This window comes from Balaenoptera ricei, chromosome 5 (genome assembly GCF_028023285.1).
Source record: "Balaenoptera ricei isolate mBalRic1 chromosome 5, mBalRic1.hap2, whole genome shotgun sequence".
Lineage (NCBI taxonomy): Eukaryota > Metazoa > Chordata > Mammalia > Artiodactyla > Balaenopteridae > Balaenoptera > Balaenoptera ricei.
This window is the reverse complement of record NC_082643.1, coordinates 95,809,704-95,828,380: the sequence shown is the minus strand read 5'-3', so window position 1 is coordinate 95,828,380 and position 18,677 is coordinate 95,809,704. Positions and strand designations below refer to the sequence as shown.

The 18,677-nt window shown below is 41.8% G+C and overlaps 1 protein-coding gene across 2 annotated transcripts in view; it reads left to right on the top strand.

Moving 5' to 3' along the window:
- The first annotated feature begins 11,762 nt into the window (after positions 1-11,762).
- SLIT2 (slit guidance ligand 2) overlaps positions 11,763-18,677 on the top strand; it is a 379,714-nt gene continuing 372,799 nt past the window's right edge. For both annotated transcript variants that reach the window (XM_059923271.1, XM_059923270.1), the window contains exons 1-3: positions 11,763-11,950; positions 14,691-14,762; positions 15,917-15,988. In XM_059923271.1, the coding sequence (XP_059779254.1) occupies positions 11,772-11,950; positions 14,691-14,762; positions 15,917-15,988 (323 nt within the window). In that variant the 5' untranslated portion in view covers positions 11,763-11,771. The remainder of the gene's footprint in view (positions 11,951-14,690; positions 14,763-15,916; positions 15,989-18,677) is intronic.

Sequence of the window (18,677 nt, the reverse complement as noted above, 5' to 3'; positions counted from 1 at the left end):
CAGCTTCCATAATTGTATAAGCCAATTCCTTATAGTAAATGCCTTATAAACTATATATATATATACACATATATAATTTTACTCATGTATATATAAAGATTTTAAAATATATCTTTATATATACATATGTACATCATATGTACATTTATTTTGTGTGCATCTATATATATATATAGTCATGTGACTTTATGTGGCCAACGAAAAGTGAGAAGTTATGTATGTCATGTGTATATCATGCAAAAGCCAAAGGGTGAATCTTCCTATTGTCTTTCCTCTCCTATGATGATCACAAATGTTTCAGGGACAGGATGCTCAGTGAGTCTGGTTCTTGGAATGAAGATGATGTGGAAGAACAGTGACGATGACATGAAATGGAGCGCAACAGACCTAGTATGGACACGAAGCATGAATGAGATATAAACATTATTATCATGGGTTTTCTGTAAGAGTTTTTCAGCCTTCTGTTAACACATACATACACTACCCAATCTATAAACTCTGGGGCCATTCTGCCTCTGGGTTTATTGTGATGTGAGATAATATATTTTCTTACAGACTAAAGCATTTGGATCATGTGTTTTTTTGTGTTCGCATCTGTAATCATTCAAATTGTGCACCAAGAAAGCTCCTTTCATTTCTTCAAACTCTACTTATTGTCCTGTCTTCCTTGGGTTTTTCCTGGTATCATAGGACAGCATTATCCTTCTAGTTTTTGGTACACTGCTATATATATATATATATTTCTTATCACATGCATCAGAGTGATTGTTAATCTTTTTTTTTTTTTTAAATTGGTTTCCTTTGTGATCCTATGTATTTAAAAAAATTTTTTTTTAAATTTATTTTTATTTATTTATTTTATTTATGGCTGTGTTGGGTCTTCGTTTCTGTGCGAGGGCTTTCTCTAGTTGTGGCAAGCGGGGGGCCACTCTTCATCGCGGTGCGCAGGCCTTTCACTGTCGCGGCCTCTCTTGTTGTGGGGTACAGGCTCCAGACGCGCAGGCTCAGTAGTTGTGGCTCACGGGCCTAGTTGCTCCGCGGCATGTGGGATCTTCCCAGACATGGGAAGCTCAAACTCGTGTCCCCTGCATTGGCAGGCAGATTCTCAACCACTGCACCACCAGGGAAGCCCTGTTAATCTTATTTTTTACATCATCTACCTGCTAGCCAATAAGCTCCCCAACAGAAAGAATTATGTCGTTTCTATCTTTATTTCTCTGGCATCTAGATCAGTATCAAGCAGTTAAAAAGGCCCAATACACATTTTTTTCTAAACTAAGTCAAATAGTCTTATAATGTGGAAATGGTAATTCTCTCACTTATTTATAATAGAATTGTCTTCAATATTTCATCTACATACGTTGAAAATCACATAACACAGTGTTGTGATTTTGCTTCTACAATCAAATAGGATCTTAGAAAGCACAAGAGAAGGAAAATTTATTGTCTTTATCCATATTTTTACTCCCTCCTTTGTTTTTTCTTCCTTCCCGATGTTACAAGTTTCCTTCTTTCATCATTTCCTTTTGTCTTAGAGAACTTCCTTTAGCTATTCGGTAAGGGGAGGTCAACTGGCAAGACAAACTCTCTTAGTCTTCTTTCATCTGGGATGTCTTGATGTCCTCCTCTGCCATCTGATTGGCATCAACTGATTGCCTTTCTCATTCAAATTATGGTTTTCCTGGGTTTTGGTATGATGAGTGAGTTTCCTGTTGTATCCTGGACATTTTGTTTGTTATGTTAGGAGACTCTTGATGCTATTTAAATCTTCTATTTTAGCTTGTAGTCACCCTGTTCAGATTTAGCATATAGTTTCTGGCCTACTTCTGTGGGTTTTAGTTCTAATGACAGTTTAGTTTTCATAAGATTTGTAATGCAATTCTGGCCTGTTTTTTTTTTTTTTTTTTAAACATCTTTATTGGAGTATAATTGCTTTACAATGGTGTGTTAGTTTCTGCTTTACAACAAAGTGAATCAGTTATACATATACATATGTTCCCATATCTCATCCCTCTTGCATCTCCCTCCCTCCCACCCTCCCTATCCCACCCCTCTAGGTGGTCACAAAGCACCAAGCTAATCTCCCTGTGCTGCTATCCTGGTGCTGCTGAGTCTCCTGCTCAATTCCTACTGGTGCTGAAGTAATATCTTGGCTCATCTTCTGCCAGGGGGGTGGATGAGAGCCAGAAGATGCTGGGCCTGGGTTTCTTATGCCAGTGTGTGGAGGGCAGGAAAAACTGGGCTCCAATGATACTGCCTCGAGATAAGCTGTGTGTCAGCTTATCTGCTAGGGTGCCTTTGTGCAGCAGTGGTGGGTTGGCCTTTGGGGGCTTTGAAGCTGCTGCTTCAGGTAGGGTTCAGCCAGCTGGTGCCCTAGCTATGGAGCAGGTGCTGGGGCTTCCCCTCGGGAAGCCAGGTCTTGGACTTGCCTTTTCTCGGCACCATGTGAGATAGAAGGAAAACCTAGGAAACTCGCAGTGTTGTCATTCCTCAGGTCCTGAGTCCCCTGGCCAGCCTACCTTTTTCTTTTCACCTCTTTAAATCTTTTTATCATCGTTTGTTGAATTATTTCCAGGGCATTTAGTTGTACTTAGAGGAAGGAGTGGGTATACGTTAGCCTATAGTATCTTGTTCCAGAACTGGAAATCTCTAAGTGCTTTTATGTATTAACTTATTTACTCTTCACAACATCTTTGAAGTAGGGTAATATATAATCTCTTATTTTCCACATATGATAGGTTAAGGAGGAAAAATGAAAATTAATAAGATCCTGCCAAAGACACCAAGGAAGAAGAATATATAAGTGAAATATATACACATATATTTTTGTGTACTCATGCATGCACACATGCACACACAGAGTTATAACTATGATCTTGAATAGATTTATAGCTATAGTGCCTACTTTAATCACAAAATAAAGCAATTTAGAATGCATGAACAAGTTTTTAGAAGTTATTTTTATATACTTTTTTGAACAGCATTATGATTCACATTTTTTCATAACTTTTCATTACGTTGTTTGGGAAACCATACATGGAGATATTTTTCTGTTGTGTTATCTCATAATCACAATGAACAGCACACAGTTTTATGAGTTGATATTTCTTTTTTTTTTTTTTAATAAATTTATTTATTTATTTTTGGCTGCATTGGGTCTTTGTTACTGCGCGGGCTTTCTCTAGTTGCAGTGAGCGGGGGGCTACTCTTTGTGGAGGCACACAGGCTTCTCATTGCGGTGGCTTCTCTTGTTGCGGAGCACGAGCTCTAGGTGCGTGGGCTTCAGTAGTTGTGGCATGTGGGCTCAGTAGTCGCGGCACTTGGGCTTAGTTGCTCTGTGGCATGTGGGATCTTCCCGGACCAGGGCTCGAACCCGTGTCCCCTGCATTGGCAGGCGGGTTCTTAACCACTGTACCACCAGGCAAGTCCCTGAGTTGATATTTCTTACACAACAAGATACAAGTAGTCAGAAAGTACTAAAGTAATATTTCTGGGTTTTCAGACACAACGTTGTATTTATTGAATAAACTTCTTTGTATATACTTAGAGATTCTTCTTTATATTATGGTTTTCCCTAAATTTACACAGACTTGTTTATCATTCATGTCTCATCTGCTGTAGAATTTCCATGTTGTTTTGGTGGGAAAAATATTCCTTTTGTCTTATGTAACTAAGGAGAGTGTAGCCCAAGTCATGAAAGAGAAATGAAATAATCCTATTAATATGAAAAGAAGGAGATAAAAAGGGTTGGCTCAAGTCAGATTATATTCACCCCAGTGATTCTCTACTAAATGTTTGTATGTTGTTTTTGCATTTACCATCTTCCATTAAAAATAATAGCCATAATGCGAATAAGAACAATAATATATTATTTTACAGTGTATATAGTTCTTTCAGATTCATAGTTTGCAATTCATTAACATGAATTTCCTATGATTCATGAATAAGTGAGAGGCCTAGAGCTTTGGACCCTGGCTGCTGGGGTTAAAATCCTAGCTCTACCCTTTTCTAGCTGAGTGACCTTGGACAGGTTACTTAACCTTTTTTGGCTTCATTTTCCTCATCCCTAAGGTAACATGAGCAAGTTACTCAACCATTTTGTCCCTTAACTTCGTAATCTATAAGATGATACAGTTTTCCAGGAGGATTAAATGAGGAAATGAAGTAAAACACTTGGAATAATGCCTGCACATAGTAAACACTTAATAAATGTTGCTTATTGTTGTCTCTATTTTATACATGAGAACCATCTGGTTCAACAGATAAGCACATGCAAGAAATGGATACGCAGTATATCTTATACTAATTTATTTTACATTAAAATGAAATGAATTTAAATTTTCTTTAAATGCTTTTGCAGAGTTGCATTTCAGAGCTCAAGAAGTAGAGCATAGATAATACAGAGAAAGACATTTACTGCTTGTCACAGAGCAGTCACTTTGGAGCTCAGAGCTCTTATCTTTACAACTTCCCTCTGAATTTTAACATAACCCTTGAGGAAACTATGACCTCGTCCATTGAACAACCACCTCTTTGGACTAAGGCCAAATTGGACCTGCCACACTTTTTTATATCACCAGTGAGCTAAAACTGATTTTTATATATTAAACTTAGCAGGTGATTTGATGATAGAAAACACTTATTTTGGACCCCAATTAAATGAATGTTATCCCCCCCCAAAAGAATTCCATAATTCTCATTAGTAGATCTGTATTACAAAAATTTGTAATCAATAGTTACATTTTTAATTACATCAGCAAAACAGTTGTGGAAATTTGTTTTCTTTCTTTATTATGTTAAGTGTCTTCATGATATCCCTGGTTTTGCCTATTGGCCTTCAAAACCTAAAGTACTATCTGGTTCTTAACAGAAAAAGTTTGCTAACTCTTGGTCTAAGACATTAATGTGACTACTTTGTATGAGTAAATGGCTTTTTGACCATCAGGCAGGTATACACTTTGAACTATATTTTTCCAATAGTGGTTATGAATTACCTCTGTTAATCAGATTTGATTTTTATCTAAAATATATAATATTTAGCCTTGGGATTTGAAAATATTTACTTTGAGTTTATGTTAGATGACAGCAAATTTCTTTGTAATTTTAGCGTGATATTGTGACCCTGTATGAGAACAGTCAACCTTTTTGAAATTAGCAGAAGGAGCCTGCAGATGTTGTGAGGGGTTGCTGCCCCCTCTTTCCCAAATAACACAGAAAGATTTTTTTCTTCTGTGAAAATCCAGGAGGCATTTTTAAATTTAGTAAGTCAAAAGATTAGGCCATTTAAAACTATTTTTACAGCTGAATTTCCTCTTCCTCAAAGGTTAATTTCTTGTAAATTTATTTTAACCTCATAAAACTATTAACATTTTTGCTGTTTATTTTCCCTTGGGCTTTTAAATGTTAATGTGTTTTTTAACCTGCATCATTGCGACATCTTTAATGTCTCAGAATTAAAGGAGCTGAGACATACATGGTGAGGAGCCCAGGGTCTGGAACCAGATATTACTTAATAAATATAGTTACATTATTACTGAGAACTGGGAAGGATCTATAGTTCAACTGGTCTTATCCCAACATTATATAATTGAGAAAAACTAAGTCCAGAAAATCTAAGTGATATATCCAAAGCTTCCCAAGCATTCCCACTTAGCAGCATATCCAAATTTCAGATTTTCATTTTCATTTCACTAAACCATCAACAGGATATTTTATTATGTCACTGGAAAACCAACTCCACCTCTTCAAAAGGGTATTATGGGACATAATTATCATGAAACTAATTGTATCCATCTTCCCTCTTTTGTTCTTGATCTTTCCTCTGCTCTTAAAATACCTTTCCCAGGGTTTCCCAGGGCTCAGCACAAGGAGCTACTTGATCATTGTAATAGTTAATTGAAATATCTAATCTATTCTCACAATACAAATAAAATATTTTAGAAATGTTCACCTCTGAGTAGTAGTAGTAATGATGAAAATAATTATACTGCCCTTTATTTAATAAATAAATACCTAACAGCACAATACCTCTATACTAGCATAGAGGTATTGTGCTGTTAGTTTGACAGATATGATCTTAATCTTCCTGATAATCATGAAAAGTAGGCATTTTTATTCCCACACATATGAAATATTAAACTGGAAAAAACTTGTGTAATGAATTTGGTACCTGGCTGAGACATAACAATTAGAACAGCTTGCTGAGATGGAAGCTCCTTCCATTTCTCAAGGCCATTTCTTTGGAAAATGAGCCTAAATTCTTGTTACCTCTGTGGGGCTGCCCATGAAAACATTTTGGTGCCCCCTAGAGGTTGTCAGGAATGTACACTTGTCAAATGTCAGGGAATGAGAAGCTGAAGTCAATTCAGCAGGTGCTACCTATCATTCATTGCTGCCTGAGTCTCCAAACTTGGATACAACCACAGAGGAACTCTAGAGAGCTGTGCTTCTCCAGCTTCAGTGAGTATCAAAACCACTTGGCTGCTTATTAGAACTCAGGTTTATGGACTCCAGCCCCAGAGTTTCTGATTGTGTGCTGAGGTGGGGCCTGAAAATGTGCATTTCTAACTATAATCCCTGGTGTTTCTGATGCTGCTGGTCCGGGGACCACACTCTGAAAACCACTGCCCTAGAGAATCATCCCAAAGTTTAAGCTAGCTCCAGAAGCTGGTCCGGTTTCAGTAATCGGGCACAGCTACTGTCAATCCTAGTTCTCCCCTGCTCCCTTTAGATGATGTAAACAGTGTGTGCAGAGAGATGTGGACATCTGTATGAGGGTGACAGTTCCTGATGAACTACAGATTCCTTGATCTCTGGGAATTCCAGAGACTCTGTAGGGTGGGTGTAGGAGAACCAGTTGAGGTATGAGGTCAGAGAACTCAGGTTCTGGTTTCAACTGTGTCATGTAATCAGACCTGGCTGAAGACCAACGTCCTCACCTGAGCGCAAATGAAATAGCAACCATCTAGAATTACACTGTGGTTTTAACTCTATCAAATAGCTTGGAACCTAGGAGGCATGAAACAAATTTTAATTACATCTTCATCTCCGTGATGTTATGGTTCCATATTTACATTTCCAATATAAAAATATTATAAGAAAAATTATGTAATTAACATGAACACATTTTGCAACAATGGAAAATAGTAACATGAAAGTAAAATCCACAGAATGATTCTATAAGTTTCATGAATTCAATCAATGCTATTACTGTTATCTAACTCTGTTTTTACTCATATTTACCTATTTTTCATCAATTCTCCTTTCTTATTCCTTTTCCCCATGTATCCCAATTTCACCAAATTTTCCTCCATAGAAAATGCAAATTGAGAGAATGCCTTCTCATTTTTGTTTCATTTTGTTTGTTTACTGTATGAGTGTTTAAATGTCTAAATTGTTTTCTCAGTCATTCTAGCAACTGGAGTTTTTTCCTCAAGGTAATAGGGGACTTGAATGTTGACTCTAGTGGATTCTACTTCTGTTTAATCCAGGTCGGGATTTATGGAGACCTCATGTGGTGACAAAAGGGACCACAGAAGACTTTCTTCAGGATGGGTGTAACAGAGTTAAAGAGAAATTCAGAACTCATTTGGGAACAACATAATCTAGAAAGAACTAAGACCTAGAAGCTAACGGTCCTGAAGCATGTGAAGCCTCCAAAAACATCCTGAAATAATACTGAAGGAATAATATAATTATATTTTTTTGAATGAGAAATCTGGTCACTCATGTATAAATTTCCCTTTATTAACTGAAAAGTTGATGACACAAAGAAATTAATACGCCATGGACATATTAATCCACTGGACATACCTTCTCATTCAAATTTGTATCAAATTAAAAAATATGTTTCTGTAGGCTGTGAATGTTATTTTTGGCTCTTTTCTTGGTTTTACACAGAACGGAAAGGGAGCCAGCGAAGGAATCAAACTTGAACTCATGTCTATGACTTGCATTGTGCAATGCTATAAATAGCATGATGTGAATATTTGGAATGCAAGATATGTTTTTGCAAGTAAAATACAGAACCATGATTCTATGTGGTGGATGAAGTTGAACATAAATACTCATATCTTGTTGCTGACAGGGTATCAAAGTTGTGGAATTAGGTTAATTAGTGTAGGGGTAAACATATTTCAACCACATAATTCACTAGCACAGACTATAAAGAAAATTCCCTAGGGGTGTGTGCGGTGGGGAGCGATGGAAGAATCTTTCATCAGTGATAGGTACTTGTTCTTCGTCTCATTTTGCTTACAGGAAAAATGTGACTCTGGCTTCCAATTTTCTTTCTTAAGGAAGTTACGTAACAGACCTTTAAGCTAAAATCTAGAAGGACGAATGAGTTAATGAATGTTAAATGCTTTTGAAGTATTTAAAAGAACAGAGGACTATTAAATCTGTGGCATTAAAATGAGTACTCCTCAGAGTTCCAATTCAGTTATCTAATGGGTACCCCGTCTTTGGAGATGCCCTCACAATGCCTTTAAGTTTTCCATGGCAGGCAAAATGACATAGGTAGAGGTAGCCATTTTGCAAAGATATTTCGGAAAATGTAAGTAGGAAAAAAGTTACTGGGGATATGGGAGAAATTTCAGATTGAGGATATTCTTGTGGTCAAGAAATCGGTCAATTTTCAGAGCACCTCCTGTGTGTCGGGCATATTGTTAGATGCTAGGAATAGAAAAATGAATTGGATGGGTCCTCTTGCCTTCAAGGGGGTGACAGATAATTACACAAATAATTAGCACACTGTGAGTGGTATTAGGCTGGGGACTTGCACAAATTCCTGTGAAAGCGGTGAAAGGTGGAATGGAAGCAGGAAGAACGAGGTGAGGCGTTTTAAATTCAAGCGAAATTGTTGACTCATTTAGATGCCATTTCAAACAATAGTGACTTTGGTTTTTGCTGGGGGCGGCGGGGCGTGGGGTGGGAGGCAGGAGAGTGGTAGCAGTTGTCAGACACACATCACACTAAAAAGACAAGAAGAAACAAGGAAATTCTCTTCCAAAACAGTGAGGAAAAAATATCCAGAACTTCCCTGAAATAAAGGAAGCCTTCTGGTTACAACGTGCGTTGCTAGGGATTTATTTTTTTCCTCCTTTCCTAAGAGAGTAAAATCAGGCAGACACATTCAAGCCCTTAGAGTTTTGTGAGCATATTGTGTATTCAGGACGTCAACTGAGCATGGTGTTAAGTGCGTGACTATAAAGAAAGGGTTAAACGGAAGGGGGTGGGTCGGAGATGGGAAGGCTGGCGAGAAGGTTCAAAAACACCATTTTCCAACTTGCAAAAACTCTGAACTTTTAAGCACCCAAAAATACACATGTGTGTGTCTGTGAGCTCAGGCAGATCTATTTCGGTAGAATTTTTAAAAAAAATTTAAAATCGTAATCTCTCTGTCTCTCTCTGTGCTTCAAACACCGAGCAGCCCCCTTAGGATCGCTTGGCAAAAGCTGCAGCAGAGGCACCGGCAGCGCTACTTACGAGCCGCGCTCAAAGCCACCCTCTCGTCCTTCCCCCGCTGCGAACTACCGTCTTCGAGTCTGGGTCACCTCTGGGGCCCTGGAGTTGGGGGCGGGGGCCCGGGAACCTCCTTCCTCTGCCAAACTTTGCCCGGGCGTGGGAGCGAGGGCGCGAGCCGCGGTGCGCGGGAACGCGCCGCCGGCCGCCGCCTCCGCCGCCTCCGCCGCCTCCGCCGCCTCCGCCGCCTCCGCCCGGCGCTGGCAGCCGGGGGCCTCACCTCTCCGCTGCGAGGTGCGGGCTCCCAGCGCTCAGCCAGTGGGCGGTGCCGGGCCGCGCGGGGCGGAGCCGAGGGGGTGGGGGCTCCGCCGGGTATATAAATCCGGCGCCGGCTTAACTTCTGACTTGGGGTTATTTATTTGGGGAGTGCGCGGACGGCGGAGGCTGGCGGCGGCGGCGGTGGTGGCTGCCGCAGACGGTGGTTAAAAAAAGGCGGCGGCGGCGAGTGATGGGAGCGCCGTGGCTCCCGGGCGCAGGCGGGAGCTGCCGAGCTTTCCGGGCAAGGCGGGAGCGCTGAGGAGAAAGGGGAGCGTCCGGGGGCTCGCGGCCGGCTCCAGAGGCGCGGGCTGGGTTTTTGTTCGGCTGCGCTGAGCGCCAGGCAGCCCGAGCCAACAACTCCAGTTACAACAACAACCCACCTTCCCGCAGCCGAGCGAGACTAGGGCTGCTGCGTCCGTCCTATTGTTTAGACACTTGCCAGGAGCTCGGGAGTCAGCAGAGCCACCGAGTCCCCGCTCCCTGTCGCCGCTTTCCCTCTTCCCCACTTCCTTCCCCCAAGAAAAGGGCGCAGAAAGCCACCTGGAGAGGGGAAAGGGGCTGGAAGGAGACAGGCTGCTCCGGACTGCGGCCGCCGAGTCAGGTGCAGCGCCCAGAGTCGGGCGGCGTCGCGACGTCGGCGGTACGACTCCCACCGTGGCTGTGGGGACTGGATTCAAACCCTGGGAAAAGTTCCTGCACTTTGAGAAGGAGGACCCACTTGTGGGCTGTCGGGGGGAGACCGAAGGGCTGCCCCGGCCCAGGAGCCTGCTCTTATTTCTTCCACCTTTGCCATCAGGTGTCTGCTGCGGAGCTGCGGCGTATCCGGGAGACGAGAGGGGCTGACACACGCACGCACACAGGACTGCCGTTCAGCTGCCTCCTGGGGTCTCCTCGGATTAGAAGATACCACCGACCCAGCTGCCATCTCTCCACGGTTCGGAACGCCCCGGGAGGACCCGGGAAGCGGACACCTCCAGCTTGGCCTTTCCACTCTTTCTGGCCGGCCGGCCAGCCATTCCCTACTCAGCCTTAGCAGGAGCTCTCATCCTCAACTTGGCCTCTTGGATTTCCTCTCCCGGGGTCGTGACTAGTGGATATTCCTGCCTGCTGGGCGGCTCGATTGCCCTTTTGTCTTTTCTGCGTGACCCCGGGGAAGGCCCTCGTGCGGAGCGTCTCCAAGGACGCCGGGGCGGGAGGCGGAATTGCCCAGACATACTTCAGCGAAGTGCATGTGTGTTTGCAAATCGTCCTCCGCTGTCGGTAGACGACGAGGACCGGCCCGGGCTGCGGAGGAGCAGCAGGCCGGTGGGGCAGGCCGCGAGAGTGAGCCTCGCCAGGAGCCCCGCAGCGCGGTCCCGCGCCCCCTAGGCTGCGCGTCAGCCCGGTGCGCCCCCGCGCGCCATGTCCGGTCGTCCAACGCGCTCCGCTCCCGGCCCGCGGGGCTCCTGCGCCTTCTAGTTTCGGAGAGCCCACTTTGACCGAGGCCACCATTCCTACTGAGCTTCCTTCTTCTGTCTCCTACCGTCCCCACTGGAATTGGATTTGCAGAGGGGGTCGGTGGAACCGGAACACCCCTGTTCCACGCGCAGCTGGCCCCTGCATCTTCACGATCTTCACCGCGGTTGGGAGCTCCAGGTCTTTTACCTCCAAGTTGATATTTGTGAGGCAGACGACGCGTGACCTCCTCCCCGCTGCTTTGGGGTCTCCCTGTAGCCTTGGCCGGGCCAACTGATCTTCAGGACCTAAAGTTGCCCAAGGAGCGCCTGCCTTGCAGGAGGAGGGTGAGGGGAGCTGAGAGGCGTGTATCTGTGTTAGCTTTACTGCCTTGAATATTACTGTTACTTCTATATTATCTTGTGCACGTTTTCCGGACACTCTGGGTTGCTAGACTCGCGCCAGGCACTGGGCCTCAGGCACAGCGCAGTTCCAGCAGAGCAGCAAGCGAAAGAGAAAACCCCTGGCGCCGGCGAGCTAGGAGGCGGCGGGGGAAGATGCGCGGCGTGGGCTGGCAGACGCTGTCCCTGTCGCTGGGGTTAGTGCTGGCGATCCTGAACAAGGTGGCGCCGCAAGCGTGTCCGGCGCAGTGCTCCTGCTCCGGGAGCACAGTGGACTGTCACGGGCTGGCGCTGCGCAGTGTGCCCAGGAACATCCCCCGCAGCACTGAGAGACTGTGAGTATGGGCTCTTCCTCCCCCTTCCTCCCCACCATCCGGGTCGCGCAGCCCCTGCGTCGAGACTGGAGGGACTGAGCGGCACAGAGAACTGTGCCTGGGGCAGTCCTCACTAGCTTTCCCGAAGGCGCATCCTGGTCTTGAACTCTCTGGGAGGGCGCTGCCCGGGGAGGGGCCACTGCCCAAGGAGGGGCGGGCCCGCTGGCTGCTGCGCTTGGTCCCTTCCTCCCGCTCCAGTCCCGCCACTCGCAGCCCTTTGCGGGCGAGTTTTGTGAGGCTGGGGAGACGGGGAGATGGGGGACAAATAGACGCGGATGCCCGGGGCAAGGGAGACGCGACTTTGTTCCTTGGACTCTGTAAACGGAGTCACCTTGCGGTTGGGAACTGTCGCGGGTCGGTTCAGGGCCGATTCCCGGCTCTTGTCACCGCGGGGTGGCGCGAAGAAGGGGGGGGTTGACGCGGGAGGGGGGGTACTCAAAAGAGAGAAACCTCCGCTCCCCGGCTTTGTGTCGCCCTCCTGGGGACTGAGGGAGAGGAGACGGGGTCGTGGGGCGGCTGAGCCCGCCCATGGGCGCTTCTACAGGCCGCGGAAGGAAGGATGCCCCAGGACGGCAGCAGCTTCCGCGGTGGCCGCGCGCAGCCCCCCGCGACTCTTCCCCCGCCTTTCATTTCTCCTGGGAGGAGGCCGCGGCGGCGGCGAGCCCCAAGGACCTGTCCGAGGGGGGAGGCTCCGGAGGCGGACCACGTCCCGTCGGCTAGGTGAAGTTAGGGCTGGTTCTCCAAGCGGAGCCGGCCAAGTCGGGTCTGACCAATTTGGTGACCCCGCGGCCCTCGGCTGCCCGCTTCGGCCCTTCCTGCTGAGCCGTAGTGCCCCCTTTCCACCTTTCTGGCAGTTTCTGCGTCCCTGCTCGTGGCAGCATCTCCCCTTCCTTCCTCTCTTCGCGCTCTGCTGCCCGCAGACATCCCCGCCTCCCTGTCTCTGTGAGCCTCTAATGAAGAAGTAATCGCAACGCGGGTGTTGACGGCCCACGCGCCGCTTGTGGGGCGCTTTCCGAGTTCAGGGAAGTGGAGCGTGGAGGCCGTTCTCTTTGTGAACGCAGAGGCCGCCGCCCCGCGCTTCCCGGGCGCCCGGGGCGCGCTCCCCTCGCCGCTGAGCTTGGGCCCGGCGGGGCGAGGGCGGCCGGGGCAACGCTCTCAGCCTGCGCTCCCCGGGCCCCTGCGCCCCCAGGCTGTGAGGGGGCCGGACGGCGGAGGGGACGCCTTGGACTTGCAGGTTTCCACCAGCGCGGCCCGCAGCGCGTCGAGTCGATGTCTTATCCAGCCCATTTTCCTCGCCCTCAGTTTAAAGGCCAGAGTTGAGCCATTCCTTCCCTTGCCAGTGGCTGCCCCATCCCGAGCCCCACTGGGCCGCCCGCTACTCCGTCTCTGCCCTCCTTCCCTGGCCCGCAGCGCTGGGCAGGTTGAGGCCCTACCAAGGGTATCTTGTCAGAATGTGATCTCCCAAGTTTGTCTGGGATTGGGGGGCTGGCGGTGGCGGTTGGGACTCAGCTTATGTCAAGCAGCCCGGAAAAAGAAAGACCCCAACCACTGTAGGAACAATTCGATGGTACTTTGCTCAGCACGGAAAATGGGTTGGGGAGAAAGCAGTGCAGAACTCTGTTTTAGCCCTTGTCATTTCATGCTATTCAGAACAGTTTAAAGTTTAAGCACTAACATGTCTTATTCAACAAAAAAGGGAATGGTTTGGGAAAAAAATAGCAATTGAGTTTTAAGGTCCTTGAAAAAAAATTTATCCCTATGAGGGATCTATAAAGAAGTTTCAGAAAATAGTTTACTCAGTGCTGGCTTATAAAATTATATCATTGACAACATAAACACATTAAATACACATGATGTTTTAAAGTCAAGGTAAGGTTTACTTCCGTGAAGGACAACATTCAAACCGCAGCAAAAACTGGTTTTATTTGAAATGATTGGAACCAGGGCAAGTTTAGATCTTGACCTAAGATGCCAGAAAAGGGGTTTGTGACTCTTGAGGGAAACGTGGTGCTGAAATCTGAACAAAAATGTCAGGGCCTGAATACTATTTCCATTATTGCCCTTGCTAGTGGTTTTCACTTTACAGTCACAGCGGGGGTCCCTGAGCTGCAAATGAAGACTTTCGTTTTCATACAAACATAGAATTGTTGGAAGGTAAATGCTTATAAATGCGAGTCTTTGAAGTGCACTTCTTTTGATGGCACTCTAACTTTATTCTTTGCCTTAGGAAGTTTAGCCATGGTGCCACCTAAGGATAGGGTTCTGAATTTTTAAAATTTCTTCCTGAATAGTATTAGAAAAGTGTTCCTTTAACTTCCTGAAGGTAACTTTTTGGGACTGTTCCTAACAGTAATAGTAAATAGCAGAATACCTGTGAAATTCATATACACCTCCTTATAAAAGCAAAAATTGAAAGCATCCCATACACACACAAAAGAGAACGTCTCTTGATAAGGGAATCACTTCATTTTCTTGTCATATGACAGCAAGCATGGACTCTGTAAACTTAAGAATCATTTTAAAAATTTTCTTTCAAAGATGACTTCCTTTTGTTTCTGTCTCTTTTACTTTGCAAACTACTTTAGTAATTGGAACTGATCCTTTATCTCAAAGCTTTTATTTAGTTTGTATTTGTCTTTATTTAACTAGATAGTGGTAGAAATTAAACGGAACTTTCATTTTCTTACTTATTTTCTCTTAGGGATTTGAATGGAAATAACATCACACGGATTACTAAGACAGATTTTGCTGGTCTTCGACACCTAAGAGTTCTGTAAGTATGTTCTTCTGTGTTTTGGAGAATTCTCTTTTGTTTTTTAAGGTTGTGTACTTTGAATTGTTACTGATCTCAGTTTTAATAACTGTCTCAATGACAGAAACATAAAATTTTAAAAGGCCTTGGTTTCCTTTCTTTTTTTTGTTTATCAGTGTACTTCAATTTTTAATAAAAATGTAGGCCTTTATTTTAAGGTTGGATGCAAGCCATAGAAACAGTATAATGGAAATGACTTCAAATGTTTGCTATACCATACCCTAAGTGCCTTATGCATATAAAAATGTAGAATAGTTGCTTTTACAATATGAATGAGTAATGTGAGACATTTGATATACTTTTAGGATTTGAGATTAACTATAAAGTGGGCCTGCATTTTATTATTGCTAATATAAAAATGTTCAGACTTCTCTAGCAAACAACATGTACCTATATTTTCTAACATTAAAATCAAACAGTCCAGGTTTTCGCAGAGTTTTTAGTGGGAAATGTTTCTCTATAAAAATATGTTGGTCATATTTTGAATCGTTTCTTGTATTTTATATCTTTGCAGCTCTTATAAAGTTATTGCAGTATGATTACATTTTTAATTAATGTGTTAAGTTAGTTGTGAATGAACAATCATTTGAGATTCAGTGTAATGTAAAATTGTTTTTACCTACAGATTTATAAATGTTTACATTGCAGTGAACATATACTCTTGATCATTGCGTGTTCATTGTTCATTTTTGAAAAACACATTTTTGGCCTTTATGAATTCTTCCAGTTTCTGACGTATATCCATCAGTGAATTGAAGTATGTGTATGATGAATTACTGTATGTTGTTTCTTTCAGTTAAGAACTCACTTGAAAAACAGCCATCAAAGTTGTAGTGTCATGGGTTACTTTTCGGGATATACTATAGTTTATGGTTCAGGATTCTGACGAAATTTTGTGAGAAACTGAATTAGTATTTTTTATGAAAGTTTCGTGATGAGGATGCTATTTTCCTTCCCTGATTTTTCTCAGATATAACATTGTTAGATTTGATATTGAATCTCAAACCAGAGCAGTATTTAACTTCATAAAGGGACAAGTTTTCAGTTGCTGAATTGACACTTTTTCAGATGGTGAGTGGTTAACATTAAGACTCCTGTTATACTTTGCATTTCAGTCAGCTTATGGAGAATAAGATTAGCACCATTGAAAGAGGAGCATTCCAGGATCTTAAAGAACTGGAGAGACTGTAAGTATTTTCAATTCCAAACTTATGATGACATAACTATATTTTAAAAAATACTTGCATTTCAAGGACCACGTCTTCAATTTCATGTCTTAGTCTTTGTAAGTTTACAGAAACAAGAAGTTGATAAAGTGATTTTCAAACTAATTTACAATTAGAAATAATAGAATTTTTGCATAAATAGTACTAACTTGTACAAGTTCAAAAATACAGACTTACTTTCCTCAGACATTTACTTCCTTGGTAACCATTGCTTTGGTACTTAGAGATGTACATTTTTTCTTATTTTTCATCTAGTTTGTTTTATTTGCTTATGTAGGAAGAAAGGTGGTAATTTTATTTGTATTTATGGTGCATTATGGAAAAGAAGAGTTTTGCTGATAGTTATTTTAGTTCCCATGCTATTGCTATGTGTGTCATTAGTGACACTGGAGGAAATATTTAAAGTTCTTAGTGATAAAGATTTGCTTTCTGATATTTAACACGTGGTGAGTATTGTTAATAACTGCTATTCACAGTTTTATTTCATTATTTTATAGTAGCTTTCTAAATATTTTTTTGCTGGAAAAAGAATTTAGTAGAAATAGAAGTAAGAGTTATGTTATCAAAACACATCATTTAACATTGATTGTTTTTTTCCAAGAAGATCAAATGTGGACTTCAGGATTTAAAATACATTTTTATTTTTTCAGACACAAAATCTTATGGATTGTTATATATTACTGGAGGACCATTATTATTTTATGCCTATAGTGTATATATACAAAAGACAAAAACCTCTGCTGAAATAATTAGATAAAATACACAGTTTGTCATTTGAAATATGAATTACATATCTCCATATGTCTTGATAATTCAAGTTTAGTAGCTTTGCATTTCTAAGGGCAAATATCAGCTCTCTTAAAAGTAGCAACGATTATCTTAATGTTTCCATGCCTGCTTTAAGAGGCACTTTAGGTAAAAATAAAAATTTTATTTAAAATAGTGAAATATGAAGTTCATTTAGGGCATAGCACGTACTCAGATTCACTGGGCCCAAGGGCAAAAGTTAATTCTGTGTAATTGTAAATATAAAAGTGGCTTGTCAACTTCTAAGGTATTTGTAAATATAGGCTACATTTTTATAACCTAAAGTAAACTTAAACAGAGATACCTAATTTATTTTGCTATAAAATTTTGTTCATGAATAATATTACAATATAGGGATATAATTGTGGAATTCAAAATAAATTTAAAACCAGTACTTAGAGCTAGTTTTGGGGAGGGGATAAAAATAAGGTAAATATTTGGTTAAGTTTATAACAAAGTTTATAAGTTCATAAGCTGTTTCTTAATATATAAAAATACTCTGAAAGTATTTATTCTTTGATCTCTTTTATGAATAGCTAATTTCTAGTGAGAACTTGGCAAAAGTATTTTTAATTCATCCATTAAAAACTAAGCATTAATATAATTTAAATGTTTAGTAAGATGAATAGATAATTTAAAATTATCATTTAAACATTAACAGTTTTTTCATGAATAACTTTTATTTATTCATATATATGTGTTTAATAGTCACATATATACATTTTTCCATGTGAGAGACATATATGTATGTATATATATATTTTTTTCTTAAACAACTTCGACACCATTGAAGGATTCTCAGTGGCTTTTCATGAAGTCTGTATTTTGTTTATATTGTAGTTTTAAATATTTTCAGAAACACTGGAACAAACCAAACTTTCTCATTATTTTTCAAGCCACTTTGGAGTATCATTTGAACTTTCATCTTGAATAAATTAACTTTTCCTAAAAATTATTAACCAGATACCTTATGATCTGAAATTCGATTAAAGTTGTAAGTAGGTACTATTTTTTGACTTTTACTTCTCCGGGAATGTCACTTCATCTCAGAACAATTTTCTATTCTACGGAGATGCAGTCAGATGTTTCAGAGTGGGAGGAGGATTTGTAATTTTGAATGAAAGCTAATATATGTGCAGGACTTCTTTAAATCACCCCAGCTGTTGGCTGAGAGCAAATATTTCATATTTGTGAGGAAAAGCTGAGAAAATTCCTTTTGTTTACAACTGCCAAGTCCATCTGATGGAAGCACATTGTTATCTGACAGCCAATTCATCTCCTTGGGACTCTGGAATTCAAAACCATTTCTTAGGAACATTGTGGATACACTTTTCAAATATTTATTTCTTTAAATACATTAAATGGCAAGCAGTTTTGCTAAAGAATGCATTCAGGTTATTGTGGAACAAACTATTTTAAATTTTGTTCAGTATATTAATTAAAAAATAAAAATTAAAAAAGCTACCCAGAGAGTTCTATAATCAAATTACTATGGCCTTATAATAATATTATTATGGTATATATTCTTATTGTAGTAGGTGATGTCATTAACATCACACAAATTGTCTTTTTTTCCCCCGAAAGTTGCAAGAGACAATGTGATAAACAGGAAGTAATCAGTGAGTTAACTTTTAAATAATTATATCTTGTGTGAGCTTATATGTTTTTTAGCAATTTAAATGTGAGTTTTAAATTCAAACTCCAAATTATGAAAAGGTGTATAAATGCAGGTTTATCTTGTAAATGCCATTTATACTGTATATATATAATATATAATATGGCAAGTTAATTTTCTTTCTTTGTGTGAAGAACAAAAAATAAAAACATTAACTTTATTCGTATG